This window comes from Exophiala xenobiotica, assembly GCF_000835505.1.
Source record: "Exophiala xenobiotica strain CBS 118157 unplaced genomic scaffold supercont1.4, whole genome shotgun sequence".
NCBI lineage: Eukaryota > Fungi > Ascomycota > Eurotiomycetes > Chaetothyriales > Herpotrichiellaceae > Exophiala > Exophiala xenobiotica.
This window is the reverse complement of record NW_013562491.1, coordinates 1,269,516-1,290,965: the sequence shown is the minus strand read 5'-3', so window position 1 is coordinate 1,290,965 and position 21,450 is coordinate 1,269,516. Positions and strand designations below refer to the sequence as shown.

At 51.4% G+C, this 21,450-nt stretch overlaps 7 protein-coding genes across 7 annotated transcripts; 5 read left to right on the top strand and 2 right to left on the bottom strand.

Moving 5' to 3' along the window:
• Positions 1 to 833: 833 nt before the first annotated feature.
• On the top strand, positions 834 to 1,917 carry PV05_06656 (uncharacterized protein; the record flags this gene model as incomplete). The annotated part of the gene is made up of 2 exons (XM_013459419.1): positions 834 to 958; positions 1,089 to 1,917. The coding sequence occupies 2 exons, from the start codon at positions 834 to 836 to the stop codon at positions 1,915 to 1,917; spliced, it is 954 nt and encodes a 317-aa protein (XP_013314873.1).
• Positions 1,918 to 2,908: 991 nt separating this feature from the next.
• PV05_06655 (uncharacterized protein) lies at positions 2,909 to 4,475 on the top strand (the record flags this gene model as incomplete). The annotated part of the gene is made up of 4 exons (XM_013459418.1): positions 2,909 to 2,960; positions 3,010 to 3,078; positions 3,131 to 3,960; positions 4,008 to 4,475. 4 exons carry the CDS (start codon positions 2,909 to 2,911, stop codon positions 4,473 to 4,475), a joined length of 1,419 nt encoding a protein of 472 aa, XP_013314872.1.
• A 739-nt stretch (positions 4,476 to 5,214) lies between these two features.
• On the top strand, positions 5,215 to 7,664 carry PV05_06654 (hsp60-like protein). Its single transcript, XM_013459417.1, has 2 exons — positions 5,215 to 5,581; positions 5,640 to 7,664. Exons 1-2 carry the CDS (start codon positions 5,335 to 5,337, stop codon positions 7,139 to 7,141), a joined length of 1,749 nt encoding a protein of 582 aa, XP_013314871.1. The 5' UTR covers positions 5,215 to 5,334; the 3' UTR covers positions 7,142 to 7,664.
• A 214-nt stretch (positions 7,665 to 7,878) lies between these two features.
• On the bottom strand, positions 7,879 to 10,351 carry PV05_06653 (uncharacterized protein). Its single transcript, XM_013459416.1, has 6 exons — positions 9,966 to 10,351; positions 9,848 to 9,918; positions 9,599 to 9,795; positions 9,169 to 9,546; positions 8,779 to 9,116; positions 7,879 to 8,725 (listed from the first exon to the last, which is right to left on the bottom strand). Exons 1-6 carry the CDS (start codon positions 10,125 to 10,127, stop codon positions 8,249 to 8,251), a joined length of 1,623 nt encoding a protein of 540 aa, XP_013314870.1. The 5' UTR covers positions 10,128 to 10,351; the 3' UTR covers positions 7,879 to 8,248.
• A 1,940-nt stretch (positions 10,352 to 12,291) lies between these two features.
• On the top strand, positions 12,292 to 14,550 carry PV05_06652 (uncharacterized protein). Its single transcript, XM_013459415.1, has 5 exons — positions 12,292 to 12,309; positions 12,409 to 13,076; positions 13,128 to 13,232; positions 13,286 to 13,653; positions 13,704 to 14,550. The coding sequence occupies exons 2-5, from the start codon at positions 12,876 to 12,878 to the stop codon at positions 14,299 to 14,301; spliced, it is 1,272 nt and encodes a 423-aa protein (XP_013314869.1). The 5' UTR covers positions 12,292 to 12,309; positions 12,409 to 12,875; the 3' UTR covers positions 14,302 to 14,550.
• Positions 14,551 to 16,059: 1,509 nt separating this feature from the next.
• Positions 16,060 to 16,458, top strand: PV05_06651 (uncharacterized protein; the record flags this gene model as incomplete). The annotated part of the gene is made up of 3 exons (XM_013459414.1): positions 16,060 to 16,156; positions 16,219 to 16,261; positions 16,344 to 16,458. The coding sequence occupies 3 exons, from the start codon at positions 16,060 to 16,062 to the stop codon at positions 16,456 to 16,458; spliced, it is 255 nt and encodes an 84-aa protein (XP_013314868.1).
• Positions 16,459 to 18,936: 2,478 nt separating this feature from the next.
• Positions 18,937 to 21,429, bottom strand: PV05_06650 (ATP synthase subunit beta, mitochondrial). Its single transcript, XM_013459413.1, has 8 exons — positions 21,370 to 21,429; positions 21,126 to 21,295; positions 20,935 to 21,020; positions 20,842 to 20,884; positions 20,472 to 20,788; positions 20,229 to 20,422; positions 20,066 to 20,109; positions 18,937 to 20,021 (listed from the first exon to the last, which is right to left on the bottom strand). Exons 1-8 carry the CDS (start codon positions 21,378 to 21,380, stop codon positions 19,330 to 19,332), a joined length of 1,557 nt encoding a protein of 518 aa, XP_013314867.1. The 5' UTR covers positions 21,381 to 21,429; the 3' UTR covers positions 18,937 to 19,329.
• Positions 21,430 to 21,450: the final 21 nt, after the last annotated feature.

Sequence of the window (21,450 nt, the reverse complement as noted above, 5' to 3'; positions counted from 1 at the left end):
CTGGGCCTCACAGCCTTGCTGAAGACTTCCGCTTGGCTTCCATTGAACTTCGTGCGAGGAAACACGTCGGAGCAAAGAGACTCATTTTGAAAAGAGCCCTTAGTTTCCTGTCGGACTGACTCTGTGTCTGGTCGGGGCCAGTTGTATAGTCGTCTGGTGGTAGGAATCCTCAATGTCGAGCGGGAGACGTTGGCTGGCACTGTCCGAGCGTGGGATACCTAGGTATTGTCCGGCGGGTAATATTGCAGTATGTTGAAGGTAGTCGTAGACGACATCATTGCGTTGATGGCGTGGCAGGTGGCGAGGAGTGAGCGCCGAGAGGTTCTCTGCGCAAGACAGACCTGTGTCGAGGGAAACTGAAAATCCTCTGGCATCTGCGACATGCCCTGACACTCTTCTTTCATCTCCACAACCCATAACTGTATTCATTTACAATCTCTCCCGCCAACTCTTGATGCATCAGATCCCATTGGAACTTTCCTTGTCCGTTGAACACAGAGTGTCCTTTGTCACAGAGTCCAGTCAAGGCTTAGGAGATCAAAGACCTTGACACTGTGTGTGAGTTTGCTAAAGAGCAGCTCATCAAACCATTTAAGTTCGCACAAACCTACTTTGTCAAAGACATGACAAGACAAGGAAGACAACAAGTGCCCGAATTCTTGCAGGAGAGGTATAATATCTGACATCTCTCCCAGATATCATCCAACCTCCCCTCCTCACGCACGCTCGTCTTCTGGCACGGACACCCATCTTTTTGTCGCACGAGTCCAAAGACCTTCCGCCATCCATCCACTCACCGTGCATCTTATCACCCTTCAGTAACACCAGCAACCATGTCGAAGAATCTCAAGAACACACGCAAAGCCACACCAGAGGACCAAATTCGCTTCTTGATCAGCTGCTGCAAGCATTCAAACTTTGGCAGAGTGAGCTCAGACCCGGAGTACAAGCTCAGTTGGTGGGTGTTAGACTGACAGCACCAGGTTGACCATGTGGCTGTAGCAAGAGAATGTGGCATAACCAGCAAGGGAGCATCGTGAGAGCAGTTGATGTCGTTTTGGATGTGACGAAGGCTGACTAGGTGACAGGGCCAAACGTTATGAGAGAGTCTGCAAAGCATACAGCACCCAAGCATATGTAGGTCCAGACGAGGACGAGGACGAGGACCACGACGATGACATCCCTATGGCTTCTTCTGCTCGCAAGAGAAAGACCGTAGAGGTTGCAGATGCCGTGAACCCAGCCAAAAAGAGCTTTGGTACCACGCACTCACGGCCGGCGCCAACTTGCAGCGCATCGAAGACCGAAGCATTTGACAATGAGAGAGCTTCTGCTAGAGACCTTGTGCTCCAGCTTGAGCAAGCCCGGCCCCCACAAGAAGTATCGACGCAACGACATGTTGCTCCCGGATCTGCACCGTCTCCGTGGCTTCAGCAAACTGGCCCAGCCATGCCGCCTCCTCTTCCCGGCTCCGTTGGAATGCAGCCGCGTCTGCCGTTCCCTACTCCTTTCCCTCCGCCAATGCAGGGCTACGCCCTCCCAAGTTCAGTTATGCACGTACGGGCGCCATTTCCTGGATATTTGTCTTTTGCCAACGTTGCCGGCCCTCACATGCCTGATGGTATGCGGATGCTCTGTCAAGCGCCAGTCTCCGTTGACGATTCTGTTGCTTTGCCGGTCCGAAATGAGGTTGATCAGAACGTCACGTTCAACCAGTATGCTGGTCCAGGTTACCCCCTTCGACTGTCAATGCCACAAGGCCCAATCCGCGCTCTCGAGGAGGAGACTCTTCGACAACAGCAGCGGCTTCCACCTCAACCGCAAGAGGTCCAGCCTCTGTTGCAGGGGGAGCAGGCTCCAGTCGCATCAACCGCAAAAGAAGAGGAGATGTCGTCAGATGTTGTCGTTGTGGAGTAGCCTCGAGCCATCCACGCGAGCGACACGAATTGCCGTGCAGTACCATGCCCCAGTTCGAAACCCGGCATTGGGTTTAGGTTGTCCGCTCGAAGTCATCGCGTCGAGGAGAGGGAGATGAGAGAGGAAGTACAGCCTACATGCATATCCAAAGGCCAGATCAAGATCAGCAACAAAACAAACCCCGAGAGTTGATACCACCATCTCGAATGCTAGCAAATGCAGTTGCAAATGTTGGAGTGTTTACCCAAGAGCTTCCAACCAGGACTCGGAAATCATGGTGACAGCAAGGTAGAGGGCAGTCACATTGCCCCAGTGGACGCTTGGAGGCACAATCTGGAAGTCCATCGAGGAGATCATAGGCACGGCAAAATGGGCACAGGTTGGTGCAATGTGATCGCGGCGCCGTGCTCACACTTTTGACCTCATATAAAATCTCACAATTTTGCCCTCTCACCCACCTCCCGCCTTCCAACCTCCTTCTTTTGGTCCATCTTTCATCTCTTGATTGTCCCTCATCCATCTCAACACATTCTTGAAGGCCCCTCAAAGCGCTCTCACGGCCTTAACAAGGTCGTCGAGAGCCACATTGTCTCCAACTCCTTGTGAGGTAAGTGCCTGGCTTCTCCAGTCCCAACAGCACCCTCATCACATGGTCCCAAATCTGCTCAAAACAAACAACCAGACTCTTCATTCACCGCCATCCATCTCTCTTCACTGCAATTTCCATGCCCCCATGAGAACCTAATCCTTTTCAGGACCAGGTCTGTGAATCACCATGTGCTTGAGCGCGTCACGCGTTCTGTTGACTTCTTGATTCAGCCATATAACTGACATTGCGTTCTGTCTAGTGTTTTTTCTTCAATCTTCCCCTTCACCTCCCTGTTCTTCAAAACAAAGGATTCACAATTACCCTCTCGATGAAAACAAAGGCAACGGACTGATCTTGAAGATAAGACAGCAAAAGTTACTCGAACTAGGTGGACTTGACAAGATGCCTCCTCGTCGTAACCGTCCAGTCAAGCGCAATCTCGTCCGGTGGACAGGTAAGCTCTGAAGACTCGTGGCCCACCTCGATCTCTGACATTTCGACAGACGACCTTGACAAGGACGTATTGCTTTGCGTTCAATATGTTTGTGTCGAAGCTGGCATCAAGATTCCATGTAAGTAGCAACTCCATGGTTCGCTCGTCCCTACTGATCAGTCTTCCCACAGGGGCGAGAGTTGCTGAAGTCATGGGTCCGCATTTCACAGAGGGGGCCATCGTCCAGCACCTCGCGAAGCTGCGCAATCTCATGGATCATCATGGCATTCCCGTCCCGCCCCCACTTAAGCGTGGCATGGTGACCAGAACTCCCTCCAAAGTGTATGCGAACGCCAACAACAAGCGTACCTTTGAGCCGATCCCGCCTCTTTATACAGCCAGTCCAAATGTCTCCACCGAGTACCGATCTGTCTACGACAGAGTCCCTGTCATCAAAGCTGAAGATACTGGATCTCCAATTCCCAAGTCAAAGGCTCGAGTTCGCAATAGTGGTCGTCGTCAAACCATGAGCGAAGACGAAGAAGACAATGACATCTTGACAGAAGATTTGTACGACTCAGAGGACGGCACTCCAAAAAAGCGCCGTCGTACAACCAAGTCTAAGAGATCGGCTGCTCATACCAATAATCCGCCATCAACGCCACCCCAACGGGGGATAAACGTCAAAGCAGAGTCCAGTGGCACCATAGAGGGCTCTGCTGGTCCCGCCAGACGCACTCGAGGTATCAAGCATAACTATGCCTTGATGGATCCAACGTTCGACGATGCTGACGCCGAGGCCGAAGAGGACGATGTCGCCGCGGAGGCTGAAGATGAGCGCGAGGAATTGTCGCCTGACGAGAACACTGAGATGGCCGATCAAGAAGTCAACACAAGCAGTCTCGCCGCTTCCGATGTCGATATGATGGGATCTGGCATCAACAAAATGCAACAACATTCATACGCTGAAGCTTTCGACCAGGCAAACGGCAACAACGGCATTGGTGACGCTAACATAGGTGTAAGTCTGCATCTGCGGTTGTGAATCTGCTACTAACCTTAGAATAGGCCTCAGCATATGCGTGGCCGACTGCTGCACAGATGTTTGGTCCTCCAACCGGTGCTCTGAATCCTGCCATTCTCAACGGTAATGTCCTCCATGGTCAGCACGGCCTAGCCTACAATGGCCACATGGGAAGCAATGCTTTGTACGGCGATATGCAATTTCCTTTCCCCGGCGCTCCCATGAGCATGGGTCCACCAGATCTTCGCTCATACTCGTTCGACTCGTCTTATCAACCTAGCCGCAACGACTCGGTCGCGACTGGTATGACGTCCTTCACTTCAATGTCGGAGAGTGATCGGACTACCGGTAACCTGCGCTACTTGCCAGAGATTACAGCCCAAGACGTCAGTAACCAGCACGACTTTGCCTTTGACCCCCAGGGCGTCGACACCGCTATGCCGTCGGGAGATGCCATCTGGAGCGACGTCTTCAACGAGGACATCAAGGACTTCGTCAGCAGTGGCATCTAAGTAAGAAAATTCCCGTCAAGGGGCTCAAGCTTGGCTAACCTCTGGAGCAGTCCTTCGATACTGACATCCGCAAACCGCATAGGACAAAGAAATGCATGGAATGGCGTTTGATGGGGTCATATCGAGGAAGATGGCAGTTTGTTTTCTCATGGCGTTGAAGCATGCGTGGTGTAGTCCGGGCAGAGTTTCATACGTGAAGGAAGGAATTGTCATGGACATTGCTTTTCACTTTCCTTATTTCAATGTGTCACAGGGTGGCCATCTCGACGAGTATCTGCTATTTCCAAGCTCGAGTCACCTTCTGCTAGATGCTTGAGGCTGGAGATCTCGATGGCTGCAGATGTCGCATGTGGGAATCAACAGAACAGAGCTCGGAATCAAAAGATCATACAGAATGGGTATCAAGGGCAAAAGTCATTGGACTGCTACAAAAGCAAAGAAGAAAGCACAGACTCACAACATGAGTTTCAATGATCAAAGGGATTGTTTCACGGCGGTCCTCTCCTGTCTTCTTCTTCTCCTCTCTTCCTCTTCGCTCTTCTTCTCCTCTCTGTAAATTTGCTTTACATAGGCACTCCGTACTGCTCTTGAGAACTGATGAAGAGAATTTGAGGTCGGTCGTTGCCCAGGGCTTCGGCACAGGATCCAAGCCAAGACACTAAACCCAAAACAGCTCCGTTTCTAAGGCTTTCGAAGAATCTCCAAATTTTTTATGGGCTGCTCGATACTCGATACCAATTGAAGTTGAACTTGTCTCTTCTTGCGTTTCTCTACTTTTTGACTCGGTGCTGCCATCTGTCTTCCCTAATCTCGTCTTTCCCGTTCATTACTCAAGCCGGATCTCTTCAGTGTGCCAGCCATGCAGCGCGCTTTGTCATCAGCCGCGCGATCCTCGCTCTCATCCTCCTCTCCATACTCCAGATCCGCCGGCAAGAGTTTACAGCAACTCCGATTCGCTCACAAGGAATTGAGGTTCGGTGTTGAGGGTCGAGCTCAGCTGTTGAAAGGTGTCGAGACTTTGTCAAAAGCTGTTGCCACCACACTCGGTCCAAAAGGTCGCAATGTCTTGATTGAATCGAGCTACGGATCACCCAAGATCACAAAAGGCAAGCAACGAGAAAGCTCATGATTCGGCGACGAATGTCTTGCTAACGAGATGCTCAGATGGTGTCACGGTCGCCAAAGCTGTCACCCTCCAAGACAAGTTCGAAAACCTCGGTGCCCGCCTGATACAAGACGTTGCCTCCAAGACCAACGAAGTCGCCGGTGATGGTACCACAACCGCCACAGTCCTCGCCAGCGCCATCTTCTCCGAAACCGTCAAGAACGTTGCCGCCGGATGCAACCCCATGGACTTAAGGAGAGGCACACAAGCAGCTGTTGAAGCTGTCGTCAACTTCCTGCAGAAGAACAAGAAGGACATTACCACAAGCGCGGAAATTGCTCAGGTTGCTACTATCTCTGCCAACGGTGACACGCACGTCGGCAACCTCATCTCCAATGCCATGGAGAAGGTTGGAAAAGAGGGCGTTATCACTGTCAAGGAAGGCAAGACGATCGATGACGAGCTCGAGGTCACAGAGGGCATGCGATTTGACCGTGGCTTTACATCTCCCTACTTCATCACCGATACCAAGTCCCAGAAGATCGAATTCGAGAAGCCTCTGATCCTCCTGTCTGAGAAAAAGATCTCTGCCGTCCAAGACATCATCCCTGCTCTCGAAGCTTCTACACAAATGCGCCGTCCTCTGGTCATCATTGCTGAAGACATTGACGGAGAAGCGCTGGCTGTCTGCATCCTGAACAAGCTGCGAGGTCAATTGCAGGTGGCTGCTGTCAAGGCACCAGGCTTCGGTGACAACCGCAAGAGCATTCTCGGCGATATTGGTATCTTGACCAACGCTACCGTCTTTACGGACGAGCTGGACATCAAACTGGAGAAGGCTACACCTGACATGCTCGGATCTACTGGCAGCATCACCATCACCAAAGAAGACACTATTATCCTGAATGGCGAGGGAAGCAAGGATTCTATTGCTCAACGATGCGAACAAATTCGAGGTGTCATGGCGGATCCCACCACCTCAGAATATGAGAAGGAGAAACTGCAAGAACGCCTTGCTAAACTCTCTGGAGGTGTCGCTGTCATCAAGGTTGGTGGCGCTTCTGAGGTCGAAGTCGGCGAGAAGAAGGACCGTGTCGTCGATGCTCTGAACGCCACTCGTGCTGCTGTTGAGGAAGGTATCCTGCCCGGTGGTGGTACCGCTTTGATCAAGGCCGCTGCCAATGCTCTCAAGGATGTCCAACCCACCAACTTCGATCAGCAGCTCGGTGTCAGCATCATAAAAAACGCCATCACCCGACCAGCACGTCGCATTGTTGAGAACGCCGGTCTGGAAGGCAGCGTTGTTGTTGGCAAGCTCATGGACGAGTTTGGTGGTGACTTCAACAAGGGTTTCGACTCTGCTACAGGTCAGTATGTCGACATGCTGTCCAAGGGCATTGTGGATCCTCTGAAGGTCGTCCGCACCGCTCTTGTTGATGCTTCCGGTGTTGCGTCGCTACTCGGTACCACTGAAGTTGCTATTGTCGAGGCACCAGAAGAGAAGCCTCCTATGCCACCAATGGGCGGCATGGGTGGTATGGGAGGTATGGGTGGCTTCTAAGCGCGGCGTAACGCTGTGTGAGGATATCATGCTTGATCTCGTCCCGAAGACCTTGTGCAATTTCCTGCGTTTTAGCGACTATATTCCATTTGGCATAGCTGGACTCCGGCGAAAACAGTACTATCGACAAATCTGTGCGCCAACAACAGCAACAACAACAACAACATCCAGTCATTGATCTGCCATGTCCCGTGTTGTCGGTATGCAATCTGTTGATCTACTACTCCCTCCTAACTTGTACATTGCATTTGTCAAACTACTCCACTCAACTTTTCAAGATTGTGTCCTTTCTACAAAAAAGCTTTCACATGCGGTTCGGGAGCAGAATCAAAAGGTGGCTAAGATCTTGGTTCGGCGTTGTGGTGACCAGCCGCTCACAGCGTGCGTTAGGTCCACCGGTTTGGGAGACGTGAAGAGGACGAAGGGCTCCGTGTGTAGATGAAGCTGGCAGGTGGTGACTGTATCATAGCTAGTTGTGTAATTAAAAAAAAAGTAAGAAATTGTAAAGGGATGTTTCTCGTTGGCCAGCGAAGTCTTGCCTTTCCCGCCATAGTTGGTTGCGCTCCTCCATCTCGACGTATCGGCAAGGCTAGACCATACTTTCCTCTTTCATGGCTTGCTATAACTACGGAGCATCGAATGGTCTGGGGCTTGAGTTACTCTTGAAGAGTGATTCCTCTCGAATTCGATATTGCAATGTTCCGCTTCTCGATCAGACAGGATTCAGCTCGAGCCAGTATGGCTGTACAATGTGAACGTCTATACAGAGTATATTGTTTTGGCTAGAAAGTATGTACTACATTGATTTGTTTGGCGGAAGAATTGCCGGTATTTGTCTTTTGGTCTTCGAAGCTGTAGAAATCAGCCAAGGAGCACGTTGATAAATTTCCATCCAATCCACAGTACTCCGGAATCCCAAAGAGCTTTGCCAACAGCCTCTTGCCAATTTGAACGCCATTTGGATGCAGGAAATCCGTCCAGGTTCGCGAGACAACGTGATCTGAAAAGTGTCCAGCCCGCCGTCATCGCAATAGCCAAATGGTAGTTTCCCGTGCATGTATGATGTATCGTCCGCCTCTTTTCGCAGTTCCTCGATCTCGGTCGCAATTAGTCGTGCGCCTCAACCATGCCGATGGCCGCAAGGTTCAGACCGGGCCATGACTTGCGACCCCAGGTGAACCAGTATCCCAGCGAGCAGAGAATGACGAAGACGTAAATGGGAAGAGCATAGTTCATGTTCGTCCCGGTGACAGGAATCGTGGTCGGGAAGGGAAGCCAGATCGTAAGGTAGATGGTCCAGACCAGCGCGAGGATATTGATTGGGATGGCAAAACCCTTCCAAATGCGCCAGCCTCCATATTGTACGGGCGATTCCGGCTTGTCGCCGAGTCGGCCCGTCAGACGTGCATGCAGGATGCAGCTGATGGCGATAATGTAGGAAGTGTACAGGCCAAGGGAGGAGAGCGCAGTGAAGGCGCTGAAAGCGGTGGCCGCAGTCGAACCGATGTTCAAAAGGGAAAGGAGCATGACGATGACGATCGGCACCCATAGTGCGTTTGTGGGGACGTGATGTTTCGCATCGATCTGACGAGATGTCAGTATTTCGATGGTAATCGAGATGAAAGGAGCATACTCACAATGGCAAGCCACTTCGGGAGAGCACCATCACGAGCCCAAGCCCAGGTAATTCGGGAGACGGAAGCAACACTAGCTGCTACCACACAATAGGTGATTATGATCAGCATAGACACCATAGCGTTTGTTGCTGCCCATGATCCTGTGGCGTTATAGCAGATGTTGACAATGGGGTAAGATGCATCCAGAGTCGTGTTCGGGTCACCCAGACAGTAAAGCAGCACCAAAATGATTGCAAATGCCATAACGCCATTGATAACAATGGTCAAAATCATTGAACGAGGGACGGCATGCTTGGCTCTGCGGACTTCTTCGGACATGTGGACGACACCATCGAAGCCTGGACGAATATCAGCAGAGTACAAAGACCGGAACCAGTACGCGAGACATACCAATGAATCCCCAAGCAGGAGCCAGCATTCCAAGGTTAAAGGCGACGAATTTACTGTCCCATCCAGATTGTGTCGAGTCCGTAAAGAAGACAAAGTGAGAATCGTGTCGCGGAGCCAGGGTGACAAGAACAACCGTGAAGATGATAAAGAGAACGACGTGCATGATCCCAGCGGTCAACTCAAGCCAAGGGATCAGCCAGAAGGTATACATGTTCATCAGGCCAACGCTGATGAGCAGTGCCCACATAATGAGGGTGAGATGCCATCTTTCTGGTGTGTATCCTGGGACGTTCTCGGCGATCAAGGCTTGCAGGAGGGCGGCTTCACCAGAAGTACTCCCAGCAAGGGCAGACACCCAGGCGAACCAGGTGACCCAGCCTATGCATGGATTAGTGAGGGAGTTCTTGGAAAGTACGATATGTAGGCATACCTTGCATCCATGTGATGAATCTGCGCGTGCTCTCCGGGGCCATAATATGAGTCCAATGGTATTGGGCGCCGGCAATGGGAAGAATGGATCCCAACTCGGCCATTGAATATGCTTGTGCGAGAGATCCTCCAACCACAGCGATGCAACCCCATATCAAAGATCTGGGACCGCCGTTCCAGAATGTTGCTGAGATGTTGCTGACGTACCATTGTCAGCGCAATCGATCTCCATTGTTCGACAGACACGTACATTGCCATCACTTCCCATGATTCCATAAACGTCAATGAAAAGGCCAGGAGCTGGGCGAAACTGAACAGCCGCTAACACATGTCAATACACAGTCACGAATCAAGATGAGGAGACTTACCCTCAGTTTGGGCCCTTCAGCGGCTGTGGGATAGGCTTTTGCGACATGCTTTTCTTGAAAGCCTGCTGATTTTGGCTCATCGGAGGTACGATCGAGAGAAGAGATGGAGTCTTTGCTGGCTTCACGCATCTCCATGCTGTTGGTTTCGTTGAGGTTGCCCATCTTGGCTGATGTTGGTAGGGTAGAGAAGAACAAAGCAGTGGGATGAAAGAGAAGAGGAACGGTTAAAAGGAAAAGCGAGTCTTCGGCGAAATACCGATCGTGAGAGTAGCAAGCGCGAACCGAAGTGACTGGACTCGCTGCGAGGACGCCTAGACGGCCACCATGTGGCAACGGAAAGAAGCACAATTCGAGAAACGTGGATATGGAGACTGCTGAGAGGCGTCGCCCAGGGAAAATGTGTCGAGAAGCGATACTAGAGGAGTATCGAAAGAAATCATCGGTACGTGGGATCGCTAGTGTAGTAGCCGACCCTGCCTTCAACCTTGGGGCCGGACCTTGACAAGCAGCAGGATCGATGCAGAGGATGTGGAGAAGACGACGGATCTAGGTGGCTTGCCCGACCCAGGGGTCCCGTTAGTTCCCTGCCATACACAAGTGGTCCAGCAAGACCAAGGCCGATCCGAGGGCGTTCTTAAGTGCGGCTAATGCCGTAAAGTGGATATGACGGAGCACTGCGACGTTAAACAGGGTATAGTGCTGGGACATGTTGTTCGGAAGTAGAGACGAGCTGCACGGTGTCTTGACCCTAACGCAGAGTCGCGCAAGACGTTTGCTAGGCTCGGGAAAGCCTCAGAATAGGGAAGTGCGTGCGTGTAAATGCACTGATACATGAAGATGATACTGACGACAGCAAGTGTTTCGGCCCGCAAGATTTCGCACCGACTGCAGACAGCTTGTGCATCCCTATGGTCCTGAATATACAGGCTCGCTAGCTCCCAAGCCCTTGACAGGGCCTGAGCTGCCGATTGTTGAGCGAAGATGGAAGGATGTGCCAAGGCAGAGGGGTGAAGTTAAGGCTGGTGGGCTCGAGGGCCGGTCAACCCAGGGTGTCTTGGGTTCTGGCTCTGCCCCTCGTGGTGAAGCTCTAGGACAGAGCTCCATTCATTTGGTGATCCCATTTCCGGTGCACTACCACCATCGAATGGTGTCTCGTGAGCTGCTCAGCCCACTGAGCCCACCAATCCCGATGTCGTAACGGCGCTTGAGAAGTGAGGAGATACCAGAGCTTGGCCAGGGATCGATTGGCTGCAGCCGGCGTCCTCAAAGATAACACTTGATGAACCAAGACGGCGATGATCAACATCAGTTTGTGGGTGGCTGCAAGCCTGCACGCGAAGCCATGCTAATCCTTCCTCTTGATAAGACAGATATGCTTGTGATGCCTCGTATCTCTGTTATTGCCTCGAAGTTCTATTGACGTACAACGTCGCTTTTGAGTTGGAGCGATCCATCTTTTTTGTCTTTCGAGGTCGAGGAAAGGAAGGTTCGTGCCGCCTGACAGGAGCGGGATGGGAGGGAGCTGAGGATCAGACGGCGAGAGAGATAGTGGAAGCTCTAGAGGAAATCCCGGGTGCTAAGGTTGTCGTACTGCACCCACTGTTAATGTCACAGTGCACGACATTGCTCGATTGGTAGGTAGACTGCGCGGTGGGAGGGAGAAAAAGAGGGGTTGGACTGGTGGTCTGGGCACTTACCAGGCCGAACAGGGATGCCAGGGTGAATCAGTGCCGTCCTCGAGTCTCACTAGTCAGCTAGACCGACGTCAAACTCTTCTTCCCCGACGACGGTGGCTTTTCTCCTTCAGCTAGCTTGAAGCTGCGAATCATTTCTTATCCGTATGCACAAGCTGTGCAAATGTGCGGACCATCTCCCCAAGTGGTCTTTTCGCGGCGGCAGGTCCAGAAGCCAAAGACCCTCAACAATATCAGATACCTGGCAAAGGCGAAGACTGAGGATCGGTTGTTATTGATGAAAGACCAGATGCAAGAACAAACAAGCGAAGCCAAACACCCTGAGAGGTATTCGTACTTTATTCATCAGAATTGCCTGCAACAGTAATAATGCGGCCAGCAAGATAGCGTGCCCCTTTGCCGGCCGATACCATAGCCAAGCTGCTCACAACATCCTGGATACCCAAGTGCCAGGCTATCGTCCCATTATTACGAGGCTCCGGCAGAATTGAGTCTCATCGTTGAATGGCGACCCAGTCCTCGCCTTATCTGGATTTGTGCACGCCTTTCTATACCCGCACTTGCTCGGCAGATCACCAATGGGCTTGTCCCTTTGACGACTTCGCCATCCTCGGGCACAGTCGAGGACCTCACGCCTCATTCTGGACAAGGTGAGGTCTTCAAGTCTCCGCCCGTTCCTTGCACCTTCTCATGCTTGTTTTGTTTCCCGTCCCCTGATCAATTTCATAGCTAACCCTCAAACGCTGCAGGTTCTTCTATATGAGGTCTAGTCTTGATATTCGTCACATTCGTTTGCATGCAGTGGTCCCGGGGATCCTCCCTGGCCTTTCTGATCCTTGCCGACTATTCAGACACTACCACCAGTAGAAACGTTGTCCAGACGCCAGCGTCGATCGTCCTGATTCGTGGACCTTGTCAAATTCCTCCAGGGCTGGCCGAACACGGGTTCTTGGTATTCGACTTGTCCGCGAACCTACATGTGGTTTCAAAGGCGCGAGATTCGAGTGTCCAAGGGAAGCAACACAACCCGACGTCTGTTCCTGCATTGACCAGGCTGCCTGCGCTCAACTCACACCAAGCGTCTCGGCGTTGATTGGAGCATGTTGGTCCTGTGAAAAGATCCGACCTCTGTACAAGAAGCATCCATTAGCCCTTTTCCCGTCTGGTTCACTTTCTCTAATCTCAACCTCGCCGATGACATTGGGGAGCGTCGAACATGTCTACGTCGGCCTTTGATGACGATTCCCTCAGCGCTCCTCTATCACGTCTCTCTTCGGACGACAACGGGCCATGGGTCATTGTCGGCGCCTATATCTTTCTAGTGCTCAGTCTTATAACAATCTTCATAAAACTGTTCACGAGGTTCAAAGCCACAAATCATCTAACGCTCAACGACTGCTTCATCATCACAGCAGCAGTAAGTTCTGACACTCCTTGGACAATTATGTGGCAATTGACACAAGCATAGTTCTTTGCTCTGGGTGAGACCATTACAATCACCATCGCTGAGAATTATGGCCTCGGTAAGAAGCGACAGAAAGTCTCGGATTCGGACTTCGAGATCTTTGAGAAGGTTATCTCTACAGACCCCCTTGCGCTTGGCCCTCATGCTCATACATTGATTAGGCCATGTACGCCGCAAATATCCTGCTAGTAGGAGCACTCGCTGCTTCCCAGGCATCCCTCACTTTCCTGGTCATCGCAATCAACCCGACAAGGAAACTACTTATCTCTTGCTACTCCATTCTCGGGTTTCTGGGGGCATGGACACTAGCCAGTATTCCTGCCCTTGCTTTTCAGTGCAACTTGCCCCGTCCTTGGAATTACGGCAGCAATAAATGCGTCGACCGGTTTGCGCTCAATGTCGGCATCTACAGCTTCAACATACTGGGCGACGTTCTTATCGTGATTGTTCCTTTCGCCATGATGCAGAAGGTTCAGGTCTCCTCGAGCAAGCGCTTCGTGGTTACTGCGCTTTTCGCGTCGAGACTCAGGTATGAGAAATATCCCTCTAGCATCTTTTTTGCGCTAACACCATACCCAGTGTCCCAGCCTTCACCATCGCTATGCTGGTCTTCAAGAAACGCGAAATCATATCCCGCCGCGACGACCCGACCTGGAACGCACTTGTACCCCAAGTTTTTGCACAAATCATGATGAACGTCTCTATCATCGCGGCGTGCATTCCTTCGCTCAAGCCTTTCCTCGCCGATATCAAACCCGGTCTTATCGTGGTCAACATACCCGAGCATGAATTGACGGCATCATTCGTGCGCCACTCAAGGAGCAGGAGCGAGAGCAAAGGAAGGACTCTCAAGTCGCAGGGTCTTTCAAAGCTGGCCAGCAGGCTGGGCATCACAAGCCGCGGAATGAGCAATATGAACACAAGCAGTGGCAACTCTGGCTTATGGGGAGAAAAACAAAGAGAAGCAGTAAACACTATGGAACGAGGATACAACCGGCCCAATGCCACCAAAGCAAGCAGCAAGGTGGAAAACGACCGCAGCGAGAGCGTCAAAGGACTGACAGACGACATCATTCTGCACACCATCGACTACAAGGTCGAGTACGAAGATCAGCACAGTGATCCAGATGCCGTCAACGACGGTTCGAGCGGTAGTCCAAGAAGAGAACGTTTGTAAAATACCTCGACTGGGACAGTAAATACAAGGTGACCATTGTGTCGACAAGAGAAGGATCGATGTTGTCAGGAAGGCACGCGACGTGCAACTGCAGCTCTCTAGGCTCTGGATTTGCTGCTGAGATGGATGACATCTACAACTGTACATTACCATCATGACCGGGGAAGCGAGCCGGCGCCTAAAAGGAGCTTATCTAGACGGGATATAGGGATCCTAACGTATATACATCTGCTGAGCGGAATTATGTGACGATATACTTCTGCCTTGTGCTCCTGCTCAGCTCCTGGAGTTCACGTCTTGCGCGCGGTTCAACTTTTCCATGTGAGAGGAATAACGAAGCATGCTAAGAACCGCCTCGATTCGCTTAAGCTAAGGTCTTGGAGCGCATCTGCCCACTGCATGCCAGGAAAAAGCGGCTTTTTGGAGCGCCCTCGCACACATTTTCAATGCCAATTATATGTCACTGCTCGAACGCGAGTTTTCTTTGGACTTCTCAGTTTGGTCATACGGAGACTTGTGCCATTCATTGACGGCACACACACAATCGTCTCTTTTTCGTAGTGCCCATAGAGTTCGCTTCACCCGCAATACACTTTCGTAACGCGACAGGATGATCGACCGGACCTCTGGACTCCGTAATGGTCGTGGGACCCTTTCCCCTCCCAAAGAAAAAGACGACCGTCACGATAGTCTCACGCAACTCCATCCCCCAATCGTTCAAACCTGATGCCCCCGGTGGCCGCTCAAAAATAGGCGGTCCGACCGCCGCTAAGGGCGAAAATATCCCCCCGACGTTCTCTGCTCCAGGCAAGCTCAGGCCTTTCGCGATATGCTCGAGGTACTCATACGCAGTCCTCAAGAGAACTCATCCGGCTCATTGGACCTGATGGGCCATTTCGCCAATGTGCTTCGCTACCAGCCACGCAGATGTCAAGCTCGCTGGATTCTTGTCGCCAAGGTGTCCACGTCTTCATTCTGCACCCTGCAATGCAGGGTGTCAAATCGCCTCTCCCGTGGGTACGGTACTTCAAGCTAAGGGGGCTCCAGTTCGCGTGGTGGATGATGGTGGAACTCTTCACCACAGGCGGTTCCAAACTCTAATGAGCGCAATTTAGGGGCCGCTGTCACCTAACACAGTCGCAAGTTCGCAACGGCATCGAGCAGCCCATAGCTTAACTACATAGTAGTTAGTGCCTCTCTCTTCGAAGTTAGCGGGACGGCGTTACTGATTGTCCTAGTCTCACGACATCTAGCTCACATGGCTGCCACGAAGGATCAGCCGAAATCTGGAACAGGTTACAGAACTTCCTTGAGCGTGGTATGACCTGCCACTGGAAGTATTGAACATTTCCTCGTACAACAGTTGAGGTCCCCCGTCCGCTTTGGTGCATGTACCTAATGTCACGATAACTCACCTCCGAGTCTCCATATGGTGTCCTGCTCTGCTATCAAGACGTCCAAGCTTAACCACGAATTGATCTCGGCACGAAATATTCCTGCAGGATTGCTCTTGATGGGTACGGAGTAACCGGAACTGCAAGGCAGCCTCGAGGCACATGGCAGCTAGGGCCATTGTCGCTAGTAGCAGCGCGATGCGTTGCCACGCTTTCTCATCAGCGATGCCATGTGCAGGATCCATGTAAGGGGCACGACAGTTTTGACAACTTGAGATAGATAGTCCAGACGTCGTTAGTGCTTGAAGGAGACCATCACAACATAGCGCTGCCCTTTTCCCGCAATCAGGATGAGTTCATCAAAATGGGCGTGGAGAAGCTCAACATCCCGGCCTTCAATGCCGGCTCCGAAGGGGGTGCAGACGCTCAAAGTGTACGGCGGAAGATGCCGACAATCGCAGGTCTGTTCAATTTCTGGGCCAGCAACCTGGCGCAGTGGGTTGTCTCTGATCCAGCACAATAGAACAACAATTTGATCAGTCAACAGGCAACGGCTTTGCGGCTAAGTAAGGAGAAGGTAGCTCTGTGCATACACGAACTGGTGGCTCGGGATATCCGTTCAGCTTGCTTTGTTTAATTCACTGATAGGCTTGCAGCCGCTGGCACCAGGTCGCTAGCCAAGCCAATGAAGACTGAGACGAACTTTTGGACTTCAAGCTTCAAGGAGCATCTGATCCACGAAGGACTCAAGGATGTCCAGTAGATTCTCTTGGTTCATAATCAGCTTGACGGACATTGAAATTGATACATCTGCTCACCACTAGTTTTGACATCCTCGACGGACATTCGTGCTAGTTGAGAATGTATGTCATTGCCTCCTTGGTTGCTTTGTACTAAACCGTGTGTAGCTTCGTCCACCTGTTATACCTTATACCCTCGAACTTGCTGGGATCGTTTTTGGTTCTTTTCGGACATCCGTCTGGGCCTTGCTAGTGTCTCGGGATTCGAGAGGGTCTCCTGGTATTTCTCCCTAAAGATGCCAATTGAAGGCTGCAGCGAGCTTGGAGAAGACTAGAGAAGGACTCACCGACACTCATTTGCATCTACTTTCATTTGCTTGGCGACGTATTTCCACTGGTTTCTATAATCAGCAAACTGCTTAACATGACGTAGCAGCTTCTGCCGTCTGATTAGTGGCCATATTTCTTGGTTCTTGACATTTTTGAGGTTGAAGATGTCAACTTTGTCGAGGGTGTGTGGTATTTGATGGAGGAACGAACGAGGAGTAAAAAGGCAGAGGACAGACGATCGGCCACGATACTCGTCAATAGGGAAGCGAGGACGTCGACGCAAAGAAAGTACCGGAAAAGAGAAAATGAAAAAAGAATACTGAAATTGAGACTGTTGAGATGCTGAAAGTCAAGTGAGGAAGGAGCTGACTTGTGACGTGATATCTGAGATGGCCACGCTCACGCAAGTGCCCGAGTCTTTGTAGCAATCGAGAGCTGTGATGGTGGAAGACGAGGACCAAAGTGCTTGCTCAATCCACATCAGTTTAGCTTGGGAGAACTTCGAGGCCGTAGAGGGGGACCAAGACACGAGATGACAATACTGCCTTTGTGAAGTCACCCAATGCCCGACGTTCTTCATCTGCCTGTGAGAAAGCCATCAAGGTGTCTCTGCAGAGGATTCTTGACCCTCTTCAATATCACATTTTTATAACCTTGATATGCGGTCATCCCATCGAGCTGTTTGACTACCTAGTCCTGGGGCAAAATCTACCCTTCTCGAGGCCATGAGCAGCCTCGTTTTCAAGATCAGTGAGCCATCCTTGATATCACGAATGGCGCTCAAACGATTGAGCAGTCTGACGAACTTCTCAAGGACGACGCATACTAAGTCGGCACTTCCTTAAAGTGCTGGAGGACGAATCATACAGCCACGAAGCGTAATATCATTTACGGCGGAGCAGAAACCGGCTACGCGTCCTGAGCACGAACGCAGCCAACGTGTACACCATTCTTCCACGCTTTGATGCTCGATCTCGACTCATTAGCAATGGCACAGTTCCAGAAAGGCTCTCGGGCATGCACTCTATGTTTTCCGAGTCTCCCTCCTCAGCAGACAGGGCAATATGATCTGGACGGACCAACGCAAGCTGATAGTGAGGTTTCCAATATCCCTTCTCACCCAGTTTGTACACCACATGTGAGTGCCATGTTCCTGCGGTGTCAGATGCGATATAGAGTGCTCCTAGCTACTGTGACCTTACCGGTCTCTGACCCGTGACAGAAGACTCCCCAGCGAACAAAACGAAAGTGCCGTGTTCAGTACGCTTGCACTGACGGGGCTCGTCACTATCAGGGAAGCGGGCAAGAGCAATTTTGCAGGCATATCCATTCAGGCGGAGTCAGACGATCTTCGTGATGTTAATTGCACGCTGCCCAGCAACATCGCTCAGTAACACGCGATACCGGCAGATGTACCTAGCAATGTAGGTACATCGGTATCTTATAGCCCTTGCATGCAGCGACATGGAATTCTGGATGATGCAGATGAATAGTCGATCCCAGCAAGACAGTTCAGCCATTGGATTCTTCCTCGGAGTAGTCTGAGTCGGGGGAAGGACAAGACCGAGACGAGCAGCGTTGGATCATAAGAAACCGGGTTCGATGCTGCCGGTTGAACATTGACATTTTGAGGAAAAGTCGAGTCAACGAATATCGGGGCACACATGGACCTCAGTAGGACATGCATCCTTTGAGAGGCTACCGCTAGCAAGAATCCTGCAAACTACCCATGCGGCCTTTCGGGAGGTTGGATTGACACCTCTTCGTACAGAGTGCATACGAAATCATCAATGTGTCAGCCTGGTGAATGATGGATCGGATCTGACCCAAGAACTATCAAGACGCTTAGACCAGTATATTCTTGGGGATTGTTACCTGAAAACAGAACGTGGGCCTGGTGGCGTGGGACATTGGAAGATGCTGGAGGTGATGCGGTGCGGAGGTGATCCGGTTACACAAATTAGGTCCCATTGGGAGGTTTGGATGACGAGCAAAGGCCCATGGCCGTGAAGACGACTGCGTTGGATAGGCAGGATAGTCCTTCTGTACAGATATCCTCGAAAGCCCACCAAAGTGAGGTTGTGCAGTCCATTTGAGGACACCGCACGCGCCTTTCGTGACAACATGTTTGTCCACTCGTTTCACACCATGCACGATCGAACACTGCAAAACGTTCGAATTGCCGTCCTCCCCGACTCGACACCACCTCTGCCTCCCGATACCGCTCCGGACACCGCCTTGCGCAATTGCATGCGCCTCGCCACTACCCTCTCCATCGTAGACACCATAGGAGCATATGAGTCCGGCGTACCACATGGAACAGAACCGCAGAAGGGCACGTACAAATCCGAGTCGTAACGTATATTAAAACAGAAATAAGGCTGCTGAGAAACGACCGGTCTTGAGTGAACGAGTTTTCAAGTGATTCAATGTACAGATCTGCTACTCGAGTCTTTCTCCTTCCCATACTTTTCCACGAAGAGCTGTTGTCTTGAACGCAGCATAGGAGAACTTGTAGCGACCATGGCTATGCTGCTTGGCTTTCTATCTCATCTCTCGACCACCTATGACTTCTCGAGTTCGGCCAAGATCTTCTCACCCTTCGCACGGGCACTCTCAAAATCGCCGACCATGTAGAAAGCACCTTCTGGCAGGTCGTCACCTTCGCCGTTCATAATCTTCTGGAAGGAGGAGATGGTGTCCTTGAGGTCCACAAGCTTGCCCTCAATACCAGTGAAGACCTGGGCGACAGTGAAAGGCTGGCTCAAGAATCTCTGGAGTTTTCGGGCACGTTCGACGGTCAACTTGTCGGCTTCAGACAATTCATCCATACCTAAAATGGCGATGATATCCTGGAGCGACTTGTACTCTTGCAACATCTGTTGGACTCGCGAAGCGGTATCGTAGTGTTCTTGACCGACAACTCGGGGATCCAACATACGAGACTTGGAGTCCAGAGGATCGACAGCGGGATAGATACCCAACTCTGAGATACCACGAGACAACACAGTGGTGGCGTCCAAATGGGCGAAAGTGGTGGCAGGAGCAGGATCAGTCAAATCGTCAGCGGGCACGTAGACGGCCTGGACTGAGGTGATAGATCCCTTTTGTGTGGTTGTGATACGTTCCTGCATGGCACCCATGTCGACGGCCAAAGTGGGTTGGTAACCGACCGCAGAAGGAATACGACCAAGCAAGGCAGACACTTCCGAACCGGCTTGAGTGAAGCGGAAAATGTTGTCGATGAAGAGCAACACTGTCGAGGTTAGCTTTGATCGTATAGAAGGCGTTGCTACTCACCATCCTGCCCTTCTTCGTCGCGAAAATATTCAGCAACAGTCAAACTGTCGGAAGACATAGATCAGTAACAGAGCTAGTAGTAAAAGGTGAGGTCCAAAAGTTGGAATTGTCCAGAAGAACCCGAGTCCAGTGGATGGGCTCAAGAAGGGAAGGAGTAACTTACCCAGTCAGAGCAACACGAGCACGAGCTCCAGGAGGTTCGTTCATCTGACCGAACACCAGAGCGACCTTGGATTCGCCTTCGAGCTGAATGACGGAAGTTTCCTGCATTTCATGGTACAAATCGTTGCCCTCACGGGTACGCTCACCCACGCCAGTGAACACGGAGTAACCACCGTGAGCCTTGGCGATGTTGTTCTGGTCTCGTCAGCCATTGCTTAGATCCAGGAGTGTGAAGCAAACCCACAATCAGTTCCTGAATGAACACAGTCTTGCCGACACCGGCACCACCGAAAAGACCAATCTTTCCACCACGAGCATAAGGAGCCAAAAGATCGACGACCTTAATACCAGTGACAAGCACTTCGGCAGTTGTGGATTGTTCGACGAACTCCGGGGGATCGACGTGGATAGGAGCCAGCTTGGTGGCCTTGATAGGACCTCGCTCATCAATAGGGTCACCAGTGACGTTCATGATACGACCCAAGGTACCTGGGCCGACAGGAATCTTGATGGGTGCGCCAGTATCGCTAGCTTTGTGTCCTCGGACGAGACCTTCGGTACCTGAAACAAACAGTCAGAGCTGTCAAAAATAGTAGACCCTTGGTAGCTCATACCATCCATAGCAATGCATCGCACGACGTTTTCACCCAAATGTTGCTAATGCAGTCAGTATCAATTGTCCCCGAAGCTCTTGTTCGTATTCGTACCGCAACTTCCAGAGTCAACTTGGTTCCGTTGTTATCTGTTTCGAGGGCATTCAGAATCGCAGGCAGTCTGTCGCCGTCAAATTTAACTAAACAGCATCCGTCAGATCTAACTGTGCATGATTTTCGTGGGAGCTTGTTGATGCCGAGCTGACGAGGAGCTCCAATGCGCGACTGGAAGGATTTTTTCATACCATCGACAACGGCACCAATGACCTGATGGATCTTGCCGTTACCAGCGGTGTCCGTCGAGGCCCATCTCTGAGCGATTGCAGGCACACCATGTCTTCGGAGAGGCTCGACTGCGCGTCGGGTGAAGGAAGGTCGGGCAAAGGCAGACTTGCCCAAGCTACGGGCGACGCCGCTGTTCAATTCGGTCAGCAACGATTCGACAAGCTCGGAAGAGCTGTGCTCAAACAGTACGACAGTCTCACTGACCTCTTGAGCATGTTTGCGGATGATGAGAAGGTGATTTACGGGGAAGAGAGGAGAGTTGTGTGGTTGAGGGAGAATAATTAC

What these genes read in the sequence shown, in the direction of transcription:
- PV05_06653 (XM_013459416.1), bottom strand. Translation starts at nt 10,127, where the DNA reads ATGGGCAACCTCAACGAAACCAACAGCATGGAGATGCGTGAAGCCAGC. An exon ending in ATTCATCACATGGATGCAAG is followed by an intron (nt 9,547 to 9,598) that starts GTATGCCTACAT and finishes ATCCATGCATAG; the next exon opens with GCTGGGTCACCTGGTTCGCC. An exon ending in TCCTGCTTGGGGATTCATTG is followed by an intron (nt 9,117 to 9,168) that starts GTATGTCTCGCG and finishes ATATTCGTCCAG; the next exon opens with GCTTCGATGGTGTCGTCCAC.
- PV05_06650 (XM_013459413.1), bottom strand. An exon ending in CATTGGTGCCGTTGTCGATG is followed by an intron (nt 21,021 to 21,125) that starts GTATGAAAAAAT and finishes GATGCTGTTTAG; the next exon opens with TTAAATTTGACGGCGACAGA. An exon ending in TGTTCATTCAGGAACTGATT is followed by an intron (nt 20,423 to 20,471) that starts GTGGGTTTGCTT and finishes TGACGAGACCAG; the next exon opens with AACAACATCGCCAAGGCTCA.
- PV05_06654 (XM_013459417.1), top strand. Translation starts at nt 5,335, where the DNA reads ATGCAGCGCGCTTTGTCATCAGCCGCGCGATCCTCGCTCTCATCCTCC. An exon ending in ATCACCCAAGATCACAAAAG is followed by an intron (nt 5,582 to 5,639) that starts GCAAGCAACGAG and finishes CGAGATGCTCAG; the next exon opens with ATGGTGTCACGGTCGCCAAA.
- PV05_06652 (XM_013459415.1), top strand. Translation starts at nt 12,876, where the DNA reads ATGTCTACGTCGGCCTTTGATGACGATTCCCTCAGCGCTCCTCTATCA. An exon ending in ACTTCGAGATCTTTGAGAAG is followed by an intron (nt 13,233 to 13,285) that starts GTTATCTCTACA and finishes TACATTGATTAG; the next exon opens with GCCATGTACGCCGCAAATAT. An exon ending in CTTTTCGCGTCGAGACTCAG is followed by an intron (nt 13,654 to 13,703) that starts GTATGAGAAATA and finishes CACCATACCCAG; the next exon opens with TGTCCCAGCCTTCACCATCG.